The sequence below is a fragment of the Astatotilapia calliptera genome, chromosome 20, assembly GCF_964374335.1.
Source record: "Astatotilapia calliptera chromosome 20, fAstCal68.1, whole genome shotgun sequence".
Taxonomy (NCBI): domain Eukaryota; kingdom Metazoa; phylum Chordata; class Actinopteri; order Cichliformes; family Cichlidae; genus Astatotilapia; species Astatotilapia calliptera.
Genome location: NC_137441.1, coordinates 32,704,888 through 32,723,061, shown reverse-complemented (window position 1 = coordinate 32,723,061; position 18,174 = coordinate 32,704,888). Strand labels below are relative to the sequence as shown.

General features: G+C 40.2%; 1 protein-coding gene across 20 annotated transcripts in view; it reads left to right on the top strand.

The window, feature by feature from the left end:
• The window catches only part of LOC113013488 (kinesin-like protein KIF1B), a 66,073-nt gene that overhangs the window by 20,211 nt on the left and 27,688 nt on the right, over positions 1-18,174 (top strand). For 6 of the 20 annotated variants that reach the window (XM_080295227.1, XM_080295229.1, XM_026154442.2 and 3 more), the window contains exons 3-21: positions 6,595-6,671; positions 6,768-6,947; positions 7,588-7,656; positions 8,048-8,226; positions 8,890-9,001; positions 10,018-10,095; positions 10,208-10,273; positions 10,455-10,472; positions 10,814-10,889; positions 11,280-11,358; positions 11,441-11,583; positions 12,202-12,243; positions 13,852-14,063; positions 15,469-15,548; positions 16,419-16,494; positions 16,674-16,727; positions 17,188-17,235; positions 17,484-17,563; positions 17,874-17,980. In XM_080295227.1, coding sequence (XP_080151353.1) covers positions 6,595-6,671; positions 6,768-6,947; positions 7,588-7,656; positions 8,048-8,226; positions 8,890-9,001; positions 10,018-10,095; positions 10,208-10,273; positions 10,455-10,472; positions 10,814-10,889; positions 11,280-11,358; positions 11,441-11,583; positions 12,202-12,243; positions 13,852-14,063; positions 15,469-15,548; positions 16,419-16,494; positions 16,674-16,727; positions 17,188-17,235; positions 17,484-17,563; positions 17,874-17,980 — 1,776 coding nt within the window. Of the gene's footprint in view, positions 1-6,594; positions 6,672-6,767; positions 6,948-7,587; positions 7,657-8,047; positions 8,227-8,889; positions 9,002-10,017; positions 10,096-10,207; positions 10,274-10,454; positions 10,473-10,813; positions 10,890-11,279; positions 11,359-11,440; positions 11,584-12,201; positions 12,244-12,711; positions 12,787-13,851; positions 14,064-15,468; positions 15,549-16,418; positions 16,495-16,673; positions 16,728-17,187; positions 17,236-17,483; positions 17,564-17,873; positions 17,981-18,174 lie in introns of all 20 variants that reach the window. The other 14 variants (XM_080295232.1, XM_080295231.1, XM_080295238.1 and 11 more) reach the window with 10 other exon arrangements.

The window sequence follows — 18,174 nt, the reverse complement described above, 5'->3', positions numbered from 1 at the left end:
CTGAAGCAACTACCAATGAAAGCGAAGATTACCGCTAATTGACATATGACCTGGTAGTACAATAGAGGGTCACCTAGGCACCAGAGCTTGGGGTGTGTGCAAGCGACCAGCCGTCAGCTTCAAAGTGATGTATGACAAATGAATCTCTTCCAGTGTGAGCACAGCTGAATGCTTAATTTGTGGATTTGCCTGTGAAGGCGAGTTTTCAGCCAAGGCTAACATGCTTCTGTGCAGCGCGTCGAGCAACGTGTGATGCTTTGCATCGATCAAATGTTGATTGATTGAAAAGTGGACTGGAACAGGGAAGGAAGCGACAGCAGAGCTCACCAGGAATGATGCAAAAAAAACAAACAAACCCTAAACTGTGTGTTGTATGTTGCTATAACAACTCAGTTTCCCTCTGGGATCAATAAAGTTCCTCTGCTCTGATCTCAATTCAGTGCTGGCTGCATCTGTGTAAAACATACCAGCTGTGGACGTAGAGGATGCAGCAGTTTCACTGTCAGACTTTGTTGCTGTAATGTTTTAGTTTACCCTCTCTGTCTCTCTGGCTTTTTATACCAATGCAGGGTGTTTCTTGGGGGGGTTGTTTGTTTTTTAGATGGCAGAGGGGGAGAGGGAGACAGAGATTAGGTTTTAAGCGGCATTTCTAATCAGCACCATGATCCACATTATCAGATTATGTTATTGGGAGAAATTCCATTATTGAAACAACAATTTTTAATTGACTTGCTTCCATCTTGTATTTTACATATTAACTAGCAGAGAAGAAAATCATTCTAGACCCAGAGCTCTACCAAAGCAGAAAATTATTTTCTGACATGGGGTTTGTTTTGGTGAGGTTCCATTATTGTTTTGGGCACCTAGATGTAATCTCTAGAAATAAAAACATCCAGTGACGGTGAATTGCAATCCATTTAAAAATGATTACTATGGCCTTCAATATTTAATAATAAGTAAGAAGCTGGGCGCTAATGCTGTACGCTGAATTTTAAATGTTTCTCTCAGCTGCTATTACAAATGGATTTTCTATCACTAAAAGTAATTTGCCTGTGAAGTTACATTTCATGAGATTATTTAATTAGTAGTTAAGTGCACATGGTTTTGGTTCAACTGGTGTAACCAACATTTTTATTTAGTGGAAAAGAGCAGTCTGTACTCTTGTGAGTAAATATGAATTGAATGTTTGAAGTGATATTATTCAGAAGTGAACATCACACAGATGCGCTTGGATATGCACACAGAGACCCCAGGGATGCTATTTAAATTCCTGTCTTGTTCAAAGAAGCACGTGTTGTCATTCCAGCTGTGCACAGATATTCTCTGGGTTCCTTTAACTTCACCCATTTGTTTCTCTTTCAAAGTTTCCATATGCATTCACCCTAATGTCTTCACCCCCTTCCTGTGATCCCAGATAGTCATCGATCAGCTTCACTTAGCAGTCGGCGTATCCTTAGAGGGTTACTGGAAGAGAGAGAGGTCGATTTTGTTCAGCCATTTTAGACTCTGGCTGTTAGCGTCAGGTGAAAAGGGCTAGCTTTTAGTCTCCATCTGGTGCTTGGAGACCTCCTAACAACCTAATTACTGAGGGAGTTTTTTTCTTTCCTGGTTGGATTATAGACCCCATATTGAGCACTGTAGCACAAAATGTCTGCTGGCAACAACCAGCTGAGGTTGATGTCAGGATGTGGTTAGTTAACTGCTGTTCACCCTGAGGGCTTGTGGAGGGCTTGCATCCTATCAATCCTAAATTCCTAGGAGCTGAAAATGTAAAACCGTGGCATTTCGGAAGAGCAAACAGATGAATGTGCCACACAATAGCTTTTGTTTGTCTACGTTTCTCAGTCTTAAGAGAATTTTGACTCCTTTTGAGTACCTCATATGTGTAGATTTGCATGTCATCTGTTAATGTAATGGATGTTTAGTGCTTACCGACAGCGGGATGGTAAACAGTGCCTTATTGAGCCTGACATAAGTGGCCTAAAGTCTGCAGTGCCGCCCTCATGTTGGTTGTTAAGATGTGCAAAGGATTTAAACCTGGAAATCAGTGTTTGATAAATGACTGTAATTATCCATAAACTTGAATTTTAAGAATGTCTAAATAGTTTGCGAGGGCAATAACGGCGAACGCTCGAGACGAGAGAAAAGAGGACGAGATGTGCTGCATCCTCCACGTCTGTGCCCAGTTTGAGTTGTTATGGCAACCAGAATCTGGTCCTATACCTGTTGCCATGGATGAAAAAGACGGAATGATGACGTTGCTTATGAGGCAGCAGGATGCGTTTGCCATTTCAAGTTCAGGATGTGACTGTGGCTGAATATTAAGTGGGGGGTACTATAAGTATTATTTATTTCAGTCAGGACTTGTGACTTTTACTAAGTGTGAATCCCTGTTCATGTGCTTTATGAGATGTGCAGGTGTAGGCATGTCATGCTAGAGTGTAAGGGCACTGTTTTGTGATTGACTGATCAGATATATATCAGATGGTGAGGATAAAACTCTCCACATTCTGCCCGTCAAATGCAACAATTTGACACATGCATGTGACACACCAGCCCAACCTTTCTACTCCTGGTAGATACAAGTACCACGACTTTGCGTATTTTCCACAGTCACATCCTGATTGATTGCAGCTATCAATCAAATATTGATGTTAAATGTATAGGTTGTACTCCTGATTGTGAGAAGAAAGGAGAGAATGATAAATCCACACAATTTAAGAATTGTTGCCTTTCGTTTTGGAAAAACAATTAACACAGAAGTGTGGTATGAAAAGAATATGTAGAATATTCAGGCATGGAAAGTTTTTGCTGCTGGACGTTTTCTGATTGGATTAAAGCACAACTACATCTATATAGTTTTTGGGGATTATTTTATTTTTAAGACTCAGATTATTATAAATTTCATATATATTATATATAGTAGCTGATCTCAAAACAAATGTGCCATTATGTCTACATTATGTATATGTGTTCATTGTTATTTCTAAATAAATGTTGCTAAACAATTTTTAGTACAGTGGCACTTTGGGATCACTGGAATGTGTTCTTGTTTACAGATATGCATACATTTTCAACAAACTGTAACTAATAGTGCCTGTAGCTGATTAGCTTGTCTTAAACTGTTAATAAGTAGTCTGCAAAGAAGTAGAACAATATATTTAAAATAAAAAATCATTTGTTTGGTGTTTATGAACAGCAAGTTTCTTAATATACACCGTGATAATGAACATAAAAAGAATGGCACGATAAAATTACACACATGTCTGTGTTTTTATGCCTGAGCGAAGCAAACGAGACCCACAGGCCTGCGTTTGTGCTAGTCATTATAATAATGACAAATGAAATAAAACCACATAACCAGAATAATTTGCAGTCCACTCTTCCACTCGGTTAACAAAAATCAAAAATAATTGTCACAGGAAATAAAGTCATTCAGTCCTTAAAAGGTTTCCTGTTATGCTTTTCAGTTAGACATAATGCCACTTTTTAATTTCCACTTATTTTTAAACAAAATTGGGATATGTGCTATTGTTAGTGTTAATGTGTCCAAAGCAGAGAAGTCTAACTTAAAAATACAACCAATAAATCTCAATTTGGATTTATTAATTTGATCCTTAAATCTCTGTGGCATCGGACAAAACACCTGTTATGCTTGAGTAGCACTGATCTTTGTCTCTCTTGGTTCCCTGTACCCTCACAATCGGACTCTGCTTTATTCATTCAACCAATTTAAACAAAACAGATTTTTTTAGTTCTCGGTATTGCAGCATGCCACCACGCTGTGTGCAGAGGAACAGCCTGAAATGTGAGCACGCAAAGAAGACGCACAAACAAAACTGCTATTTTATTTTTATTTTTTTAAACAGGAAATCTTCTAAACAATGGGCACAGCTTATTTCGGTGCCCATTGGACTTGTTCTTGTTCCTCCATCTGTCTTAGCTGTTCTTGAATGTAGCACAGAGCCTCCCAGCTGTTAATAGACTCCAGTGCTACCTGCCTAGCTAGCAAAAGCACCATTAGCAAACACCATTTGCTAACATAAATTCACAAACTGCTGCAAAGCAACAAAAAACAAATCAAACTTGTTGGCGTAGCAAGCATGAAATATCTTGAACTCCAAATAGTTTGCTGTTAGCTTCCTCCATGCTGTGTAAGCTCTCTTTCTAGGACCTAGTGCACCCCTGGTCACACACAGCACAGCAAACCAAACATAGAATAACTTATATTTGAATAAAATCCCTCCCTGTTGTCACAGTACCACAGACACCCAACCCAGCTATTTCAGTCAGTATCAAACCAATATCATGAACAAATATTAGAGTGGTGTGGGGTTTTTTTTCTTTTTACTTCTTTCAACACAATGTGTAAATAAAAGCCAGACTGTGAATATGTAACCGTTGCCATTGGTATCCTTTATGTGCAGATGCAGCACTAGTTAGAGCCCCATTTTTGAAGGTGTGGGTATCTTGACCTCAGAACACCTTTACAGGCTCTTACAGAAGAGACCCACTCTTATGACACACTGATGACACCACATGGGTGAACCAGCTCTCCTTTCTGGGAGCAATGTTGTGAGCTATTGAATGAGATAATTGTACTACATGAGCATGATTCATATTAAGGAGCTGATCAATCTCCTAGTAGTTGCTACCATGTAGTGTCTTGTCCAAGATTGAACTTGGGAAGATTGAGAGAGTCCAAGATTAAAAAGCTTGTTTAATGCTGATTCCCTGTATGGTAGAGTTTGTCACCATCAGACTTCTGTCCTATAATAGGAATATCGCTGTCTAAATTCCCCCACATGTGGAACTCTCTCATCATGTTTCTGTTTTTAATGCTTAGTTGCCTCATTGACACTGAATCAGAGCTTAGGCTGCTTTCTCATTAATAGCCACTGTAGATTGTTCCAGGAAAGGCGAATAAGGGCACTGGTAACCTAAATCCCCCTTCATTTCTTCATCCCCAGTCTCCAATTTCCCTTTGGAGGCAGGTCAAAGTTGAAATTGGGATTTATTTAGCAGCCTGTCTCGCTGTATCCTCTTCCAGTGCCCAATATGGAAGCTGCTACTCTGCCTGCGCACCTTAACCTGTTCAAAGATTGTAGAGTGCACAGTCAAATGGATTATTTTTGCATGAATCTATATGAGCTTCAGTGAAATAGCTGCTGCTTTAATCATCATAGTTTTAGCATGAAGCAGTTAGTGTTCTGGTTTCTGAGGACATGCTGTGCTTTTCTGTCAGCCTGTGACCCATGGAGGACGATATGCTATCCCCGACTCTCCAGATCTCCTGCATTATTGATAAGCGCGCTGAAATCCTCTGAGCACACAAGGCACTCTGCTGGCGACATCTTGATGCAAAAGCCTCTCAAGCACCGTCATGTTGAGGAGCCAAACCTGGCTTTAATTTGCCCATTAGCACAGGGCATCACACAACGCTAATTATTCCTTTGTGACTGCTTCTGCAGACTTCCCTGGAAAGATTGAAAATGCTCTAAATACTTACGCTCACAGACTGTAGCATTCTTACTAAGGCGCAGATAGTTTTTTCCCTTTTGTCCTGCCTTCGGTTTCTGTTGTTGATCTGTTTGGACTGTTGCTAGGGCCTTGAGCACTCGCATTATTTTAGTCTCTCCAAACCCTTCTTTCACTAGCCTCTTTCTCACTCCTTCCTCTCCCACTTCCTCCTCACTTCTAAAGGTGGTGGTATGCATTTGTCTGCCTGGCCTGAGCAAAGTCTCTTGCTGCAGCCATGGCACAAAACAACTCTAATCCCTAAAGTTTAGTTTGTCTAAGAGGAGTGATTTCTGTGGTTATCTTATAGTAAATTAACATCCCGCTTTCTGCCTGTCACATATCCAGTGTGAAATCTAGTGCACTTGTCACCGGCAGTACCAACCAGCATGGTTGAGGAGTGTGACATGCCAGGCATGGCAGCAGATTTCTGTTCATTAAAAACTGTCCATGTGGCGACGGGGAATGGCTGAGTAGTGTTGAGCGAGAGCAGGTGAAGTGGTGTGATTGAAGTAGGCTGGTGTTTTTCATTCAAACTGTCATTTTGTAATGATGTCAATCTTAATGATGATGATTAAAACACTGGTTAAGGATAAACCATATGTGGCAGAGCTTGCTGCAACAGTTGCAGTTCTCAAAAAAAAAAGAAGCCAGCATCTCGTAGTCTGCCACTGTTTCATGTGACTTGCATTGCCAAAAATATCTCTCTAATTGAGGAACAGGAACCTGAGGTAGCTGCTATTTGCCAACCAGGATCACATATATATATGTCTTATCATTTGGGTCTATTTAGTAACTCCAATTTAAATTTACAGTCTTTGTTTATTTATTTACTTTAAAAAGAAATGTAGGAAAGACATGAGGGGAAAACATGAGGAATGCATGGTTATATATATTATTGAGCACAGAAGCTGCTTTTGGTTGAAGAAACACAACTAAAGAATTCTGTAGAAGACATCATAAACTAACTAAAGGCAGCTTTTTAAAATAACAGAACATGCAAGTAGTTTTTGTGTCACTTCAACTTTCAATCTAGAAAATATCAACCCCATTACTAATTTTGTTCCTCCTCCACAGCTATCCTCAACCCCAAAGCCCCAAAGGAACCAGCAAAGACCTTCAGTTTTGATTACTCCTATTGGTCTCATACCTCTGTGAGTTTTAACTCTAATCACTAAAAGCAAAGAAAATATGCAAATCTTATTGTGATGCTACATATATTTAAATATATTTTTCTCTTTTTATTGCAGCCCGATGACCCCTGCTTTGCCTCACAGAACCTTGTGTACAATGACATTGGAAAGGAAATGCTGCAGCATGCTTTTGAGGGTTATAACGTCTGCATCTTTGCTTATGGCCAGACAGGAGCTGGCAAATCCTACACCATGATGGGCAAGCAGGAGGAGGGGCAGGAAGGAATCATTCCCATGGTTTGTTCAACAAAACCTCATTCACCATTCACTGCACTGCAGAGACTAAGACAAATAATGCAATCCCTTGTCTTGTAGTCTGTTTACTATTCCTGCTCATTTAGAGCCTTGAATGTATAGTACAACTCGCAAACTGCTGAGTCCATTTAATCTACTAATTCTGTACACATCTTAGACCATCAGAGCTCTGGAAATATTACACGTAGTGCCTTGTTTATGATGAAAAGCCTGAAAAATATATGCATAACAGATTTTTTTTATACACTTAAATAATGTATGTAATGACAAAGGTGTCCTCTCCCAAAGCTTTGATCTGGCTCTTTCCCCTCCTTTGATCAGATTGTCAGATCTAATGGATAGAAAGTTTCTAAATTCACCTTTCAGAATATTTAAACAGTCTAAAATAGAAGAACTGAAACAACTTTAAGTCCTTTAAGCTGCAACCACACTGAAAGCAATTTAGAGCGGTGTGGAAAGTGAATGACATTTGGCCAAAGTTTACAATTTTAGGTTTTCAGGCTATAACTATTTAAATGTTTGCTTTATAAGAAGCCCACAGATCTCACACCTATTTATCGCCTCTTTTATATCTGCGGATGCCGTCATTTGAACTAAAATGCTTTTTTTCTTTGCCACTCAGCTGTGTGAAGATCTGTTTGAGAAGATCAATGAGGACGGCAACAAAGAGGAGCTCTCCTACTCAGTAGAGGTGAGTATCATTCTTCTTTGGTATCTGTAGTCCTCATGGTTCACCTCTGCCCCCAACTTTTTGTGTTCGCTGCTCTTTCCTGAGCATTTCCCAGACTTCAGTCACATACTGCATGGTTTTCTTTGCAAATCTCTGCCAGTAAAATTGGGAAAACAAAAGTGTGACTGTGAAGTTGAGGTGCGATTGTGATCCGGATAATTTCCCAAATCTGGGATAAATAAAGTATATCTTATGTTCTCTGACCTTAATATATGCATGCAAATACCTCCTCTTATATATATCAATAGTGACATTAATATATATTCTTTGTACAGAGCTGCACAATATTAGCTTAATATATTCAACCTGGAGCACCTGAAATTGCTCTCTGTACTTCTGAAATTGTTTCCAGGTCAGTTACATGGAGATCTACTGTGAGCGCGTCCGAGATTTGCTCAACCCCAAGAACAAAGGGAACCTACGAGTCCGAGAACACCCGCTGTTGGGTCCCTATGTAGAGGATCTGTCCAAGCTAGCTGTCACCTCCTACACAGACATCGCTGACCTGATGGATGCTGGCAACAAGGCCAGGTGAGCTAAGCCCTGAGATCATGCTGAGATCACAGGAAGGAGCGGGAGGGGCTAAAGTTGTGGCGACAGCTGTGGTGATCTGATAATCAACGGTCAGTCAGGTTGATAAAAGATAAAAATTAGCTTTGATTGAGGAAATGTTCTTGTATGACTCATTTGCAAGGGTTGAATTGTTAAACAGCAAGACAGCTCAGCCTTCACTGTGTTACCGCCTTAATTTTTTATTTTATTTTTTTTTAAATATAACCGCATGTCAAGCTTGACCTGGCAGGTAATGAGTATTTTTCAATGAAATGTGCGCGTGCACGAGGGCTCGTGTGAGGAGGAGTGAACCCTGCCATAATCTCACTGTGCTGACTTAGAAGGCTTATTTCTAGAACATGCCACGTAAAGCCCATATCTCCCCTGTGACTATCCCTCTAAGCACTCCTCATGTGTTTGTGTTTGGCGTCCTCGCGTTATTATCCACCTCCGCCGCACAAAGTAATCCTTTAGATTTACTTCACTCTAATAGGTGTAAAACCCACTGATGATAGCGCTAGTAATAGCCAAGACTAAGAATTAGGAATTAATTTTCCTTTAAAAGAATATTGTGTGGTTATTAAGGTGCTCAGAAATCATACTGTTTATTTCCTAACTGTGCCCATATGTGCTAAACTCCAGAACTGTGGCTGCCACCAACATGAACGAGACAAGCAGCAGGTCCCATGCTGTTTTCACCATTGTCTTCACTCAGAGGAAACACGACAGCGAGACGGACCTCTCCACAGAAAAGGTCAGAGCAGGAAAACAGTCGCCCTCTTTGTTTATAATTAGTTGGAAAACATTCACACTCAAATACACTTAAAGTTCCTTCCTTGTGTTTGTTAGAGATGAATTTCTTTATGCTGTTTTATTTAGACTGAAAAATGGGTTAAAAGCTTTCTTTGGTCCTTTAGTCTCCTGAAGTTAGTGGTCACAGGAGGCAGGGGGAAAAAAAAAAGAGAGAGAGCCATTTTAGATTTGACTTTTAGAATTTCCTCAGACTGTGGAGGAACAAAGACCGCTGTGTTACTGAAAACAATGCCTATTGTATGTGGCCACTCTGTTAGATTTTACACCCTTGCTCCATCTCACTTGACAGGAATGCCCCCAAATGCTTTGAATGTGTTCAACAATTCATTCTGCAGATTTTTATGGTGGGATTTAAACCATTAAACTGGAATTTGTCTCTGTTTTCTAAATGCAAAAATGCTAAATGCAAAAAAGTTTTGCATTTAGCATTGATTTCCTTTATAAATTATTTTCTAATGTGATTTGTGTGAATCTGCTGCTTGGCTCGGGAGCACCAGGCATACGTTTTCCTTGACATAAAAACTATAAATAAAGTGAAAGTGGAGCTTTCATTTTTTTACGTCATACCTCCAGCAGTGCTGTTTCTGTTGCAGTAATGGAACAGATCTTTTGTAATAGATTACACTGACAGAGCTATTTCTTCACCTCACCAGAGCTGGTCAAGTTTTATAGTGCGTGCTTTGTCGCTGATGCTCAGCTCATTACTGTGTCCAGGCTGTTCATAAGATGCTAACCTGTGTCATGCAGTAGCTTTGGTATGAGGAGTCTGTACATCATCCAAGTGCTGCACTGTGCTCCTATCTTTTTTTCTGATGTGGTCAACATTATGCAGAAATTTAGATTTGGCATTGGTGAAGCTAAGAGCTGTATTTTATTTATTTATTTTCTCTACCCACCCTATTAAATGCACATTATTATAGGCCTGATGCATCTAATGCATTTACTCCCTCCCTTTAGGTCAGTAAAATTAGTCTGGTAGACTTGGCAGGCAGTGAGCGAGCAGATTCAACTGGAGCTAAAGGTACCAGGCTAAAGGTAAGACTCCGATCTTCCCAAACACCTTGGAATCACATTAAAAAAAATGGCTTGTACAACCTGGAAATCTGTGTAATTTTATTCTGTTTTTGTTTTTTGTCTGTGCTTGCAGGAAGGAGCAAACATCAACAAGTCTCTCACCACGTTAGGAAAGGTTATCTCTGCCTTGGCTGAAGTGGTGAGTCTTACACTTGATTTTATTTCCTTTATTTCTCTCCTCCTCCTTCTTTGCAGTCGTTCTCTTATCCTCTACAACTTGACCCTACCTTCAAAAGGAATTCATGTTTGTAGCCTGGCATGCTGTAATGTCTGCCCTTCTGTTCTCTCTTCTCTTGTCCTTGTAATGCTTACTTGCACAGGATAATTGTACCAGCAAGGTAAACCCTTTCACAGCTAAACCACTAACCTGTCATTCATCCCATGAGACAGATTTGACAGCCTTTGGTCATGTGCAGCAATGAAGTTGCAGATATTTAGCTGTTATCAGTTTTATCACTTTAAACCTTAAACCCTCAATCCGTGCACAAGAGCAAATGCATATCAAATTAACTCTCTCCTCATTTTACCTGACATATTGACCCTTACACATAAGGATCTTTTTTTTTTTTCTATTACAACATAATATTGCACAGCCTCCAGTCGTTTCCATAATTTGTACATCATTACATCAGCTCATTTTTACTCATATATTGATTTATTTATTTTTTGCTTACCGCAGAGCAAGAAGAAGAAGAAGAGTGATTTCATCCCATACAGGGACTCTGTTCTGACATGGCTGCTGAGGGAGAACCTCGGTATGGATATTAGTATCACTTGATTAATTGACGTTACTATGTGACAATAGTGGTTTGCCAGTAAATTACGTATGAAAAGCCAGAGAAATTCAGCCATTTGCATAATGGAATATGCTGTCAGGATTGAAAAAAGAAAAGACTTGAAATAGTCTACATTGCACTCAGGAAGTTTTAAGAAGAGCATAGTCGGCTCACCTCCTTGGTCCAGACGTGTCACAAAAAGTGCGCAGTGTATCTTAGATTTAGTCTAATGAAGCTCTTGATTACACAAAAAATTTATTTCATTTGACGAGCTTTTAAAAAGTGTTGTATTTTCATAGAAATTCTATGTGCCTTTGGTCATGTTTGGTCCTCAATGCTTATCTGACATCTCTACTGATCTTTTATCAGGTGGGAACTCCAGAACAGCCATGGTAGCTGCCCTCAGTCCTGCAGACATAAACTACGATGAAACCCTCAGCACTCTGCGGTAAGCTTTCTGTCCTGGAGGAAGATTGTGATTGTGATTGTTTGAATTACACTTAAAATTATTTGTTTTATTATGTTTTTAGCTATGCTGACCGCGCCAAGAACATCAAATGCAATGCTGTCATCAATGAGGATCCCAACAATAAGCTGGTGCGCGATCTGAAGGATGAAGTGGCCCGGCTGAAGGAACTGCTCCGTGCCCAGGGCCTGGGAGACATTCTGGACAGTGAGTTTTATGCTGTCTCAGCTGGTCGTATCTGCAGCCAGCGACCTTCTCTGTCAGGGCCCACCACAAACTGGCAACGTCTTCTATCTTCATTACTGTCTCGTTACTCTCAGCCATCTAACGTTTTCATCTCAGTGCTTGTACTTGTGGCTGGTACATCACTAAAAACAAAGAATGAAGCAGCTTTTAACAAGTTTACCTCAATAAAGGTTTATTATGCCTCAGTGCAGTCATGTATAGAACGTCAAATATGTAGTATATTTAAGGTTGTATGTGTTTGACTGATTGTTTGACAACACATGTAGTCACTCAAAACTGCACTAAAATATCATTTGCTATATGCAGGAGTAATGGCTCATAGCCTTGTCAATTAGATACATAATATACCCATTAATGACTTCTAATAGCTGAAGTGATGAATAACCTGACTACTTGCTAATGCCTGCATAGATCACGTCTAATAGCGTAGCACTTAGCAAAACATATCGTGACGTTTCTTCTCAGCTTTGTTATTGTTTATCCAGCCCCCCCAAAAAAAACAACATAAAAAATATCTGTTCCTCCTATTCTACTGGTGCTGACCTCTGACCCTTCTCATCTTTTCCTGCTTCCCCTCAGTTGATCCTATGGGGGATGATTGTCCAGGAAGTGGAATCAAATGTGTGTATATGTGTGGTAGACTTGCACTGTATATCACTATTTGCCCTAATTATAGTAGCTAACATTGCTTATGAACCCCATTACCTGTATATTGAATCTGCTACCAGCTTTGCATGTAAGTGCCTTTGTTTTTTTTAAAAAAAGCAAAAGCTTAATAGAGTCCCAGAAATGCAAGGTTTCCATAGGTGTTCTTATAACTGGCAAGAGTAAGCATGGCAGTAGGTTAGCATGCTTTGCGCTTTATTGTTATTTTTTTGTTACGTTTTTCAGAATGACAGGGGGGGAGGCAGCTACTTACAGGCTCAGATCCATTTTAGAGTAGCCCTTTAGTTTTCCCTGGCCTCAAAATGCAAATGCATCGTTTCATAATAATGTCTCACTACCTATGACTCGCACTCTTTAAGCTTATTTTAATCCCGGTTATTCGTTCTGCTTTTTATTTTGTTTTCTTTCACTAATCATCCCCAGCAGGTGACGGTGCCCAAAGCTTTAAAATGCCCCTTCTGAGTTCTCAAACTGAGGCTCAGAGCTACAGACGGAAAGGTGCTTAATTTTTGTATTTCTATATAGAGGCACCAGAGGTGTTTGTGTAAAGATTTGACTAACTTTGTGCACTTTAGTAGTTAGTAGAGTGACTAGTTTGCTAGTGTGCTTTCTGTTGTATTCTCAAGCATCCCTAACATCTTAACCTTAAAAATGTTTCTGCACCATCTGATGTGCAGGGCAAATAGTTAACTAGCTCAAGCTATAGTTGGGTGTGTTTTTGGAGAAAAAAAGCCCATATCTCAAGAAAGTCATCATCCCCCAGAATATTTACCCTTTTCTAATATCACTTTGATTTAGTTTGGTCCTTAAAGAGCTCACTTGTGTGTTGCCTCAGAGGCCCTTGAGGTCATTATATTGACATGAGCTACCTGACCTTTGAGTGAGGCTGCTGTGGCTTTTGTTATGGCGGATGCTGTGTGCGTATGGCGCGTGTGCTGTGAATTAATCTAATCAACTCCAGGCTGAACTTTCTTTGCCAGCATGTGTCCACGTCTCTCCTCTGTCCTCCTGCTGGACCTTCTTGCAGTCTCCATCTCCCTCCCATCCTGTAGCCGATACTCGTGATAGCAGTTTTCACACAGTGTGTTCACCCTCGTTCACACATACACAGAAGCAACAAAGTGACACCTCCCTATTTCTTCCAAACATACTACAAATTAAGAGCTCAGAGTTAATTGCTCTCCACTGTAATTGTGACCACCATAAAAGCCGCCCTTTAAACTGGTTATTAAAGGCTGAAATCTAATGCGTTTTCTCTGGAAGATGATGAGTTGGAGCGTAACTGCCTGGAGTGAAAACTGCTGCTGTCTGTAGCTGACTATCATGCTGGGTGTTTGTCTAAACCCTACAACGTAAAATGTGTGTCTTACATTGGTCTTTCCTCCCCTTTGTCCTTTCTCTTTCCCCATCTGCCCCCCCCCCTGTTACTTTCTTTCCTTCTTTCTATTTGGTATTTCGTTATTCCATTTTTATGTGTTTTATTCCTTCAAACCTTTCTTGGCCTATCCCTCCTCTTTCTGTGTTATCTTCCTTCTCCCTCTCTCTTTCTTGTTGTTGGCTCAGACCTCAAAGACATTCAGAACAATAAGAATAGATACTTGATAGCCTCAGAGAACCAACGCCCTGGCCATTTCTCCACAGCCCCTATTGGTTCCCTGACAGCCTCGCCGTCTTCTGGCTCGCTGTGCAGCCAGGGGGGCCTTCAGTCAGTCACCAGCATCCAAGAGCGAATCATGTCCACGCCTGGAGGGGAGGAGGCCATTGAAAGACTCAAGGTAAAGCAGACAATGGTGTATGCAGCACTTTTAAAATCACACTGACTGTTTGTTGTTAGGAAAGTTAAAAGTCCCGCAGCCATCTTCCTACTCCGGCCACTTAAAGGTGTATCCCAGATATCTCATTTTATACCCTGGCCCACATACAGAGCTTTGATCTTAAGTGGAACTCCTCTTTCTGTTAGTGGAATAAGACATTTACAACTATGTATTTATTTGCTGAGATATGCAATTATAAGAAAAATAAATATAATTTCAACAATATCTAAGTTTTCCTACATAAAGGAGTAATGTAACTGTAGGAAAATAAGTCTGTCAGCAAAACTCTGGACTTAAATTGTAAGAAATAAATGCGTAAAATAAAAAAATCAAAAGTTCAGTTACTGCCCAGACTATCCTGTAATTATAAAACGAAAGTTTTTCTTAAATCACAGAAAATTTTCTGTTTGAATATCGTTGAGGGACGTCTTTATTAGTAGGGCGGTTTTGGAGCCTTTGCTGGGCCAATTCTGGCCCCTGGACCTTATGTTTGACACCTCTGCTCTAACCAATAGAGGCTTGAAGAAAAGAAAAAAAAAAAAACAACTATTGGTCTTAACTGCTGGTTTCATGGTTAATATGGCAAAAATAATAAAGTAATTGCGGACTTTTTCAATGCCACACGGGACAACAGGCTTGTTTTTAATTGTTAAAAAGTGTATTTTATCCACAGTGTATATAAATGTAGAGATGCAGCTTTATTTTTTATGATTAAATATACAAAATTTATTAGAAGTCAAGAAATTCACAGTAACGTGAAATAAGATAAAAAGGGAGAAACTGTAACTTATTCAATATATTTGTTTAACGTTAAGATGGCTGTTTAATTTTACGCCACATACAGCCTTTATTAAAACCCTGCCTTGCGTATCGGTCGTCACGCAGCTACCGAGCCTTATATGCCTCCCACTCACAGCAGTCTCTCACACTCTGTAGATAGGGTAGCACATAAGATTGCAACATCCACAGCCATGAGGAGCTGCAGTTTCCATGGCAACCGTGGTGCCCGGTCCCGTCTGTCATCCAATGACGTCAAGCACCAACGCAAATACGGTGGAAATCAGACCAAAATAGATTCAGTCTTATCAGCTTTAGGCTTTAATAGTTAGGAACAGCGTTCTCTATCAGTGCTGAAACTATTTTTGGGAATCTAAACGCAAGAAAATAAGTCATAATCACGTTGAATATACAAGTTTATTTTGTGAAGGGAAAGTATAAACATTACACATAAACATTTGACAGTGATGAGGCAAAGGTAATCTCCCAAATCCAGGTTGGTGCGCTTGTTCCTGCCTCCAATACACTGCTAATAGTTACTTTTATATTACACCGGTTTGGTTTTTCTCATAATTTCCCCTTTGTTCAGGAATCAGAAAAGATCATTGCTGAGCTCAATGAAACCTGGGAGGAGAAACTGCGAAAGACTGAGGCAATCCGCATGGAGAGGTCAGTACAGGCAGACAGTGTTTGTTCATTTCCATCTTTATTTCCCGAGGGGGAAGGTGTCTGTCCAACGTGTGCATTAAAGTCTTCCTCATTGCATCCTGTCAGTCTTAAAGAGGTGTGCGGTCTGTCTCAACTGTGTGTCAAATGCTCTGATAGCATTGGAAACTTCCCCCGACACACCTCTCAGACGTCACATAGAGGGATGTCTGTCATCCATTATCTGCAATTTGACGTTCACTCCCACCTGATGCTGTGATTGGCCACGTTCCTTCTCATTCTAGCTCTCTGAAGCTTTGTTTGTTTGTTACTCAGCATGTGTGGCTAAATGTGACTATTACCCCCCTTTTTTTGTATAGGATATTCTTGTCTTCTCCCTCTTTGTTGGTCATGATTTATCTATCCCCCTCTCTCTATGAGCACAATTAATTTTCAACACTGTCAAATATCACATCTTAAGAACTGTAACCAAACCTTTAGTTTTCCCCTAGTACTTTACTCTCTCTCTTCATCCCTCTGTGCTGTCTGTTTTACTTTTCTCTCCCACCTTTTTTTCCATCTCTGCACTAGTTCTGTCCATTTCACTGTCCTCCTTTGTCGTCACACTCAGCTGAACAAACACCCCTCTCAGACATCAACCATGCTACCGTCTGTCCATAGAGTCTAACTGGTGCCATTCTCAGCCGGTTGTCATGCTACAAATCACTTACTCCAACGTTGCACACCATCGGTTCTCATCCTCTTCGAGTTACCAGCACAAACGATCTTTAGTGGGGAAAAAAGAAGTGCACACAGTGTATGTTGCAGCAAGAATAAAAGACCAATAACGAATGCTTTCACTGAGTGTACAAATGTTTTTTGGCTGTATTTCAGGGAGGCTTTGCTTGCAGAGATGGGCGTGGCAATCCGTGAAGATGGAGGCACTTTGGGTGTATTCTCTCCTAAAAAGGTATGACAGACTGGGTGGGAGCGCACAGTGTCAACATTCCCACTGGTGGTGAAGCACATCCTTCCTCCATCACTTCACTTTACCTCACTGTCTTTTTCCATGAGAACCCTTCCTGGGGTTTTTTTCTTTATCATTCTGTCTTTCTTTCCACTTCTTATTTGCTTCCTTCACATACTCAGCTTAGCGATGAAGGGCCATTTGACGAGCCTTTTGATTGTTTTGCCACCAAAAAGGTTTGTTTAACCAAATAAGCTGGCAGAACTACATTTCCCGCATTAGAAATAGCCCCACTTTAGACAGTTTAGTCTTTAATAGACATTTTATGTGCATGGTCCAGATCTACACTTTTTCTGCTCATTGTTTTGTACTTTTACTCTGCTGGATCATTTGCAGTCTTATTTTTTTTTTTCCTGTAGATGCTCTCAGTGCTATCAGATCCTTATGAAATTACAAGCAGTGGCATGTTCCCTTCACTCCATCAAGTAGAGGCAGTGCTATAGTGCAGTGACTTAAAAACTGGTAGATATGTTTATGTTTGTTTGTCAGTAGAGTCATTAGTGCCTGAAACAACACACGTCATCACTTCATGAGTTTGTGTGTGTGTGTGTGTGTGTGTGTGTGTGTCCTTTGTTCACATCCGATTGTCTTCCATAATTTCTTTTCTCTCCTTTCACTCACTGCTCCACGGGTTAGCCTTGCGATCTCTATGCAGACTTTAACGGGGTATTCTCACCTAAAAAGGTTGGTGTTTTGGAGGAATAGCTTGCAGGATCCTTTTTGAAGTAGTTCTGTGAAATATAAGACTCCAGAGTTGTCAGGACAGTGTTGATGTGACTGCTTCTGTCTACATTTGCAGACAGAAGCATTTGTTTGATATGAAAATATCCTAGCATCAGGGGCAGTTTCTGCACTTATGAATGTTGATTAAAGCAGCGAAATTCTAGAAATGTTTTTGTGGTAAACTGTCTGCTTCATGTGTTTATCTGTAGACCCCACACCTGGTTAACCTGAATGAGGATCCTCTCATGTCTGAGTGTCTGCTCTACTACATCAAAGACGGAATTACAAGGTAACCTAAACCCGAATAATGACCCTGCCGCAGTGGATTTGGAAAGTTCTGGCAACTCTCCCAGGCAAGGTTGTCTGGAAAACTACTGGGTCTTTTTATGATCAGGCTTAAAATCTGCTAATGAATACATTTTGCTTTTGTTTATGTCACCTCTTTGTCCTGTTGGTACCCTGTATAGACTCTTTCTGTTGAGTCAGTTGTTACATTTCAACTTACAGAAACACTAACTGTACATTTTTGCACAAATGGCTGACAATGCATGTGTATAGCAGTATGCAGTCTCTCAAACTGGCTTCTGTGATTGTTTCAGAGTGGGTCAGGCCGACGCAGAGAGAAGACAGGACATTGTTTTAAGCGGTGCTCATATCAAGGAAGAACACTGCTACTTCCGCAGCGAAAGGAATGCAAATGGAGATGGTGAGACATAATACTGGCTGCTGGTGTTTGGAGGTGTTTGTATTGAATGTGTGCTAAATTAAGTTGAGCAAGATGTTTATAGTGTGATTTTAAAAACACCTAAACACATACAAACGAAACCTTTTTTTTTTTTTTTTTTTTTTTGAACGGATGAAACGAGTATATAAATATATAGACTACATCTAATGGGTGAC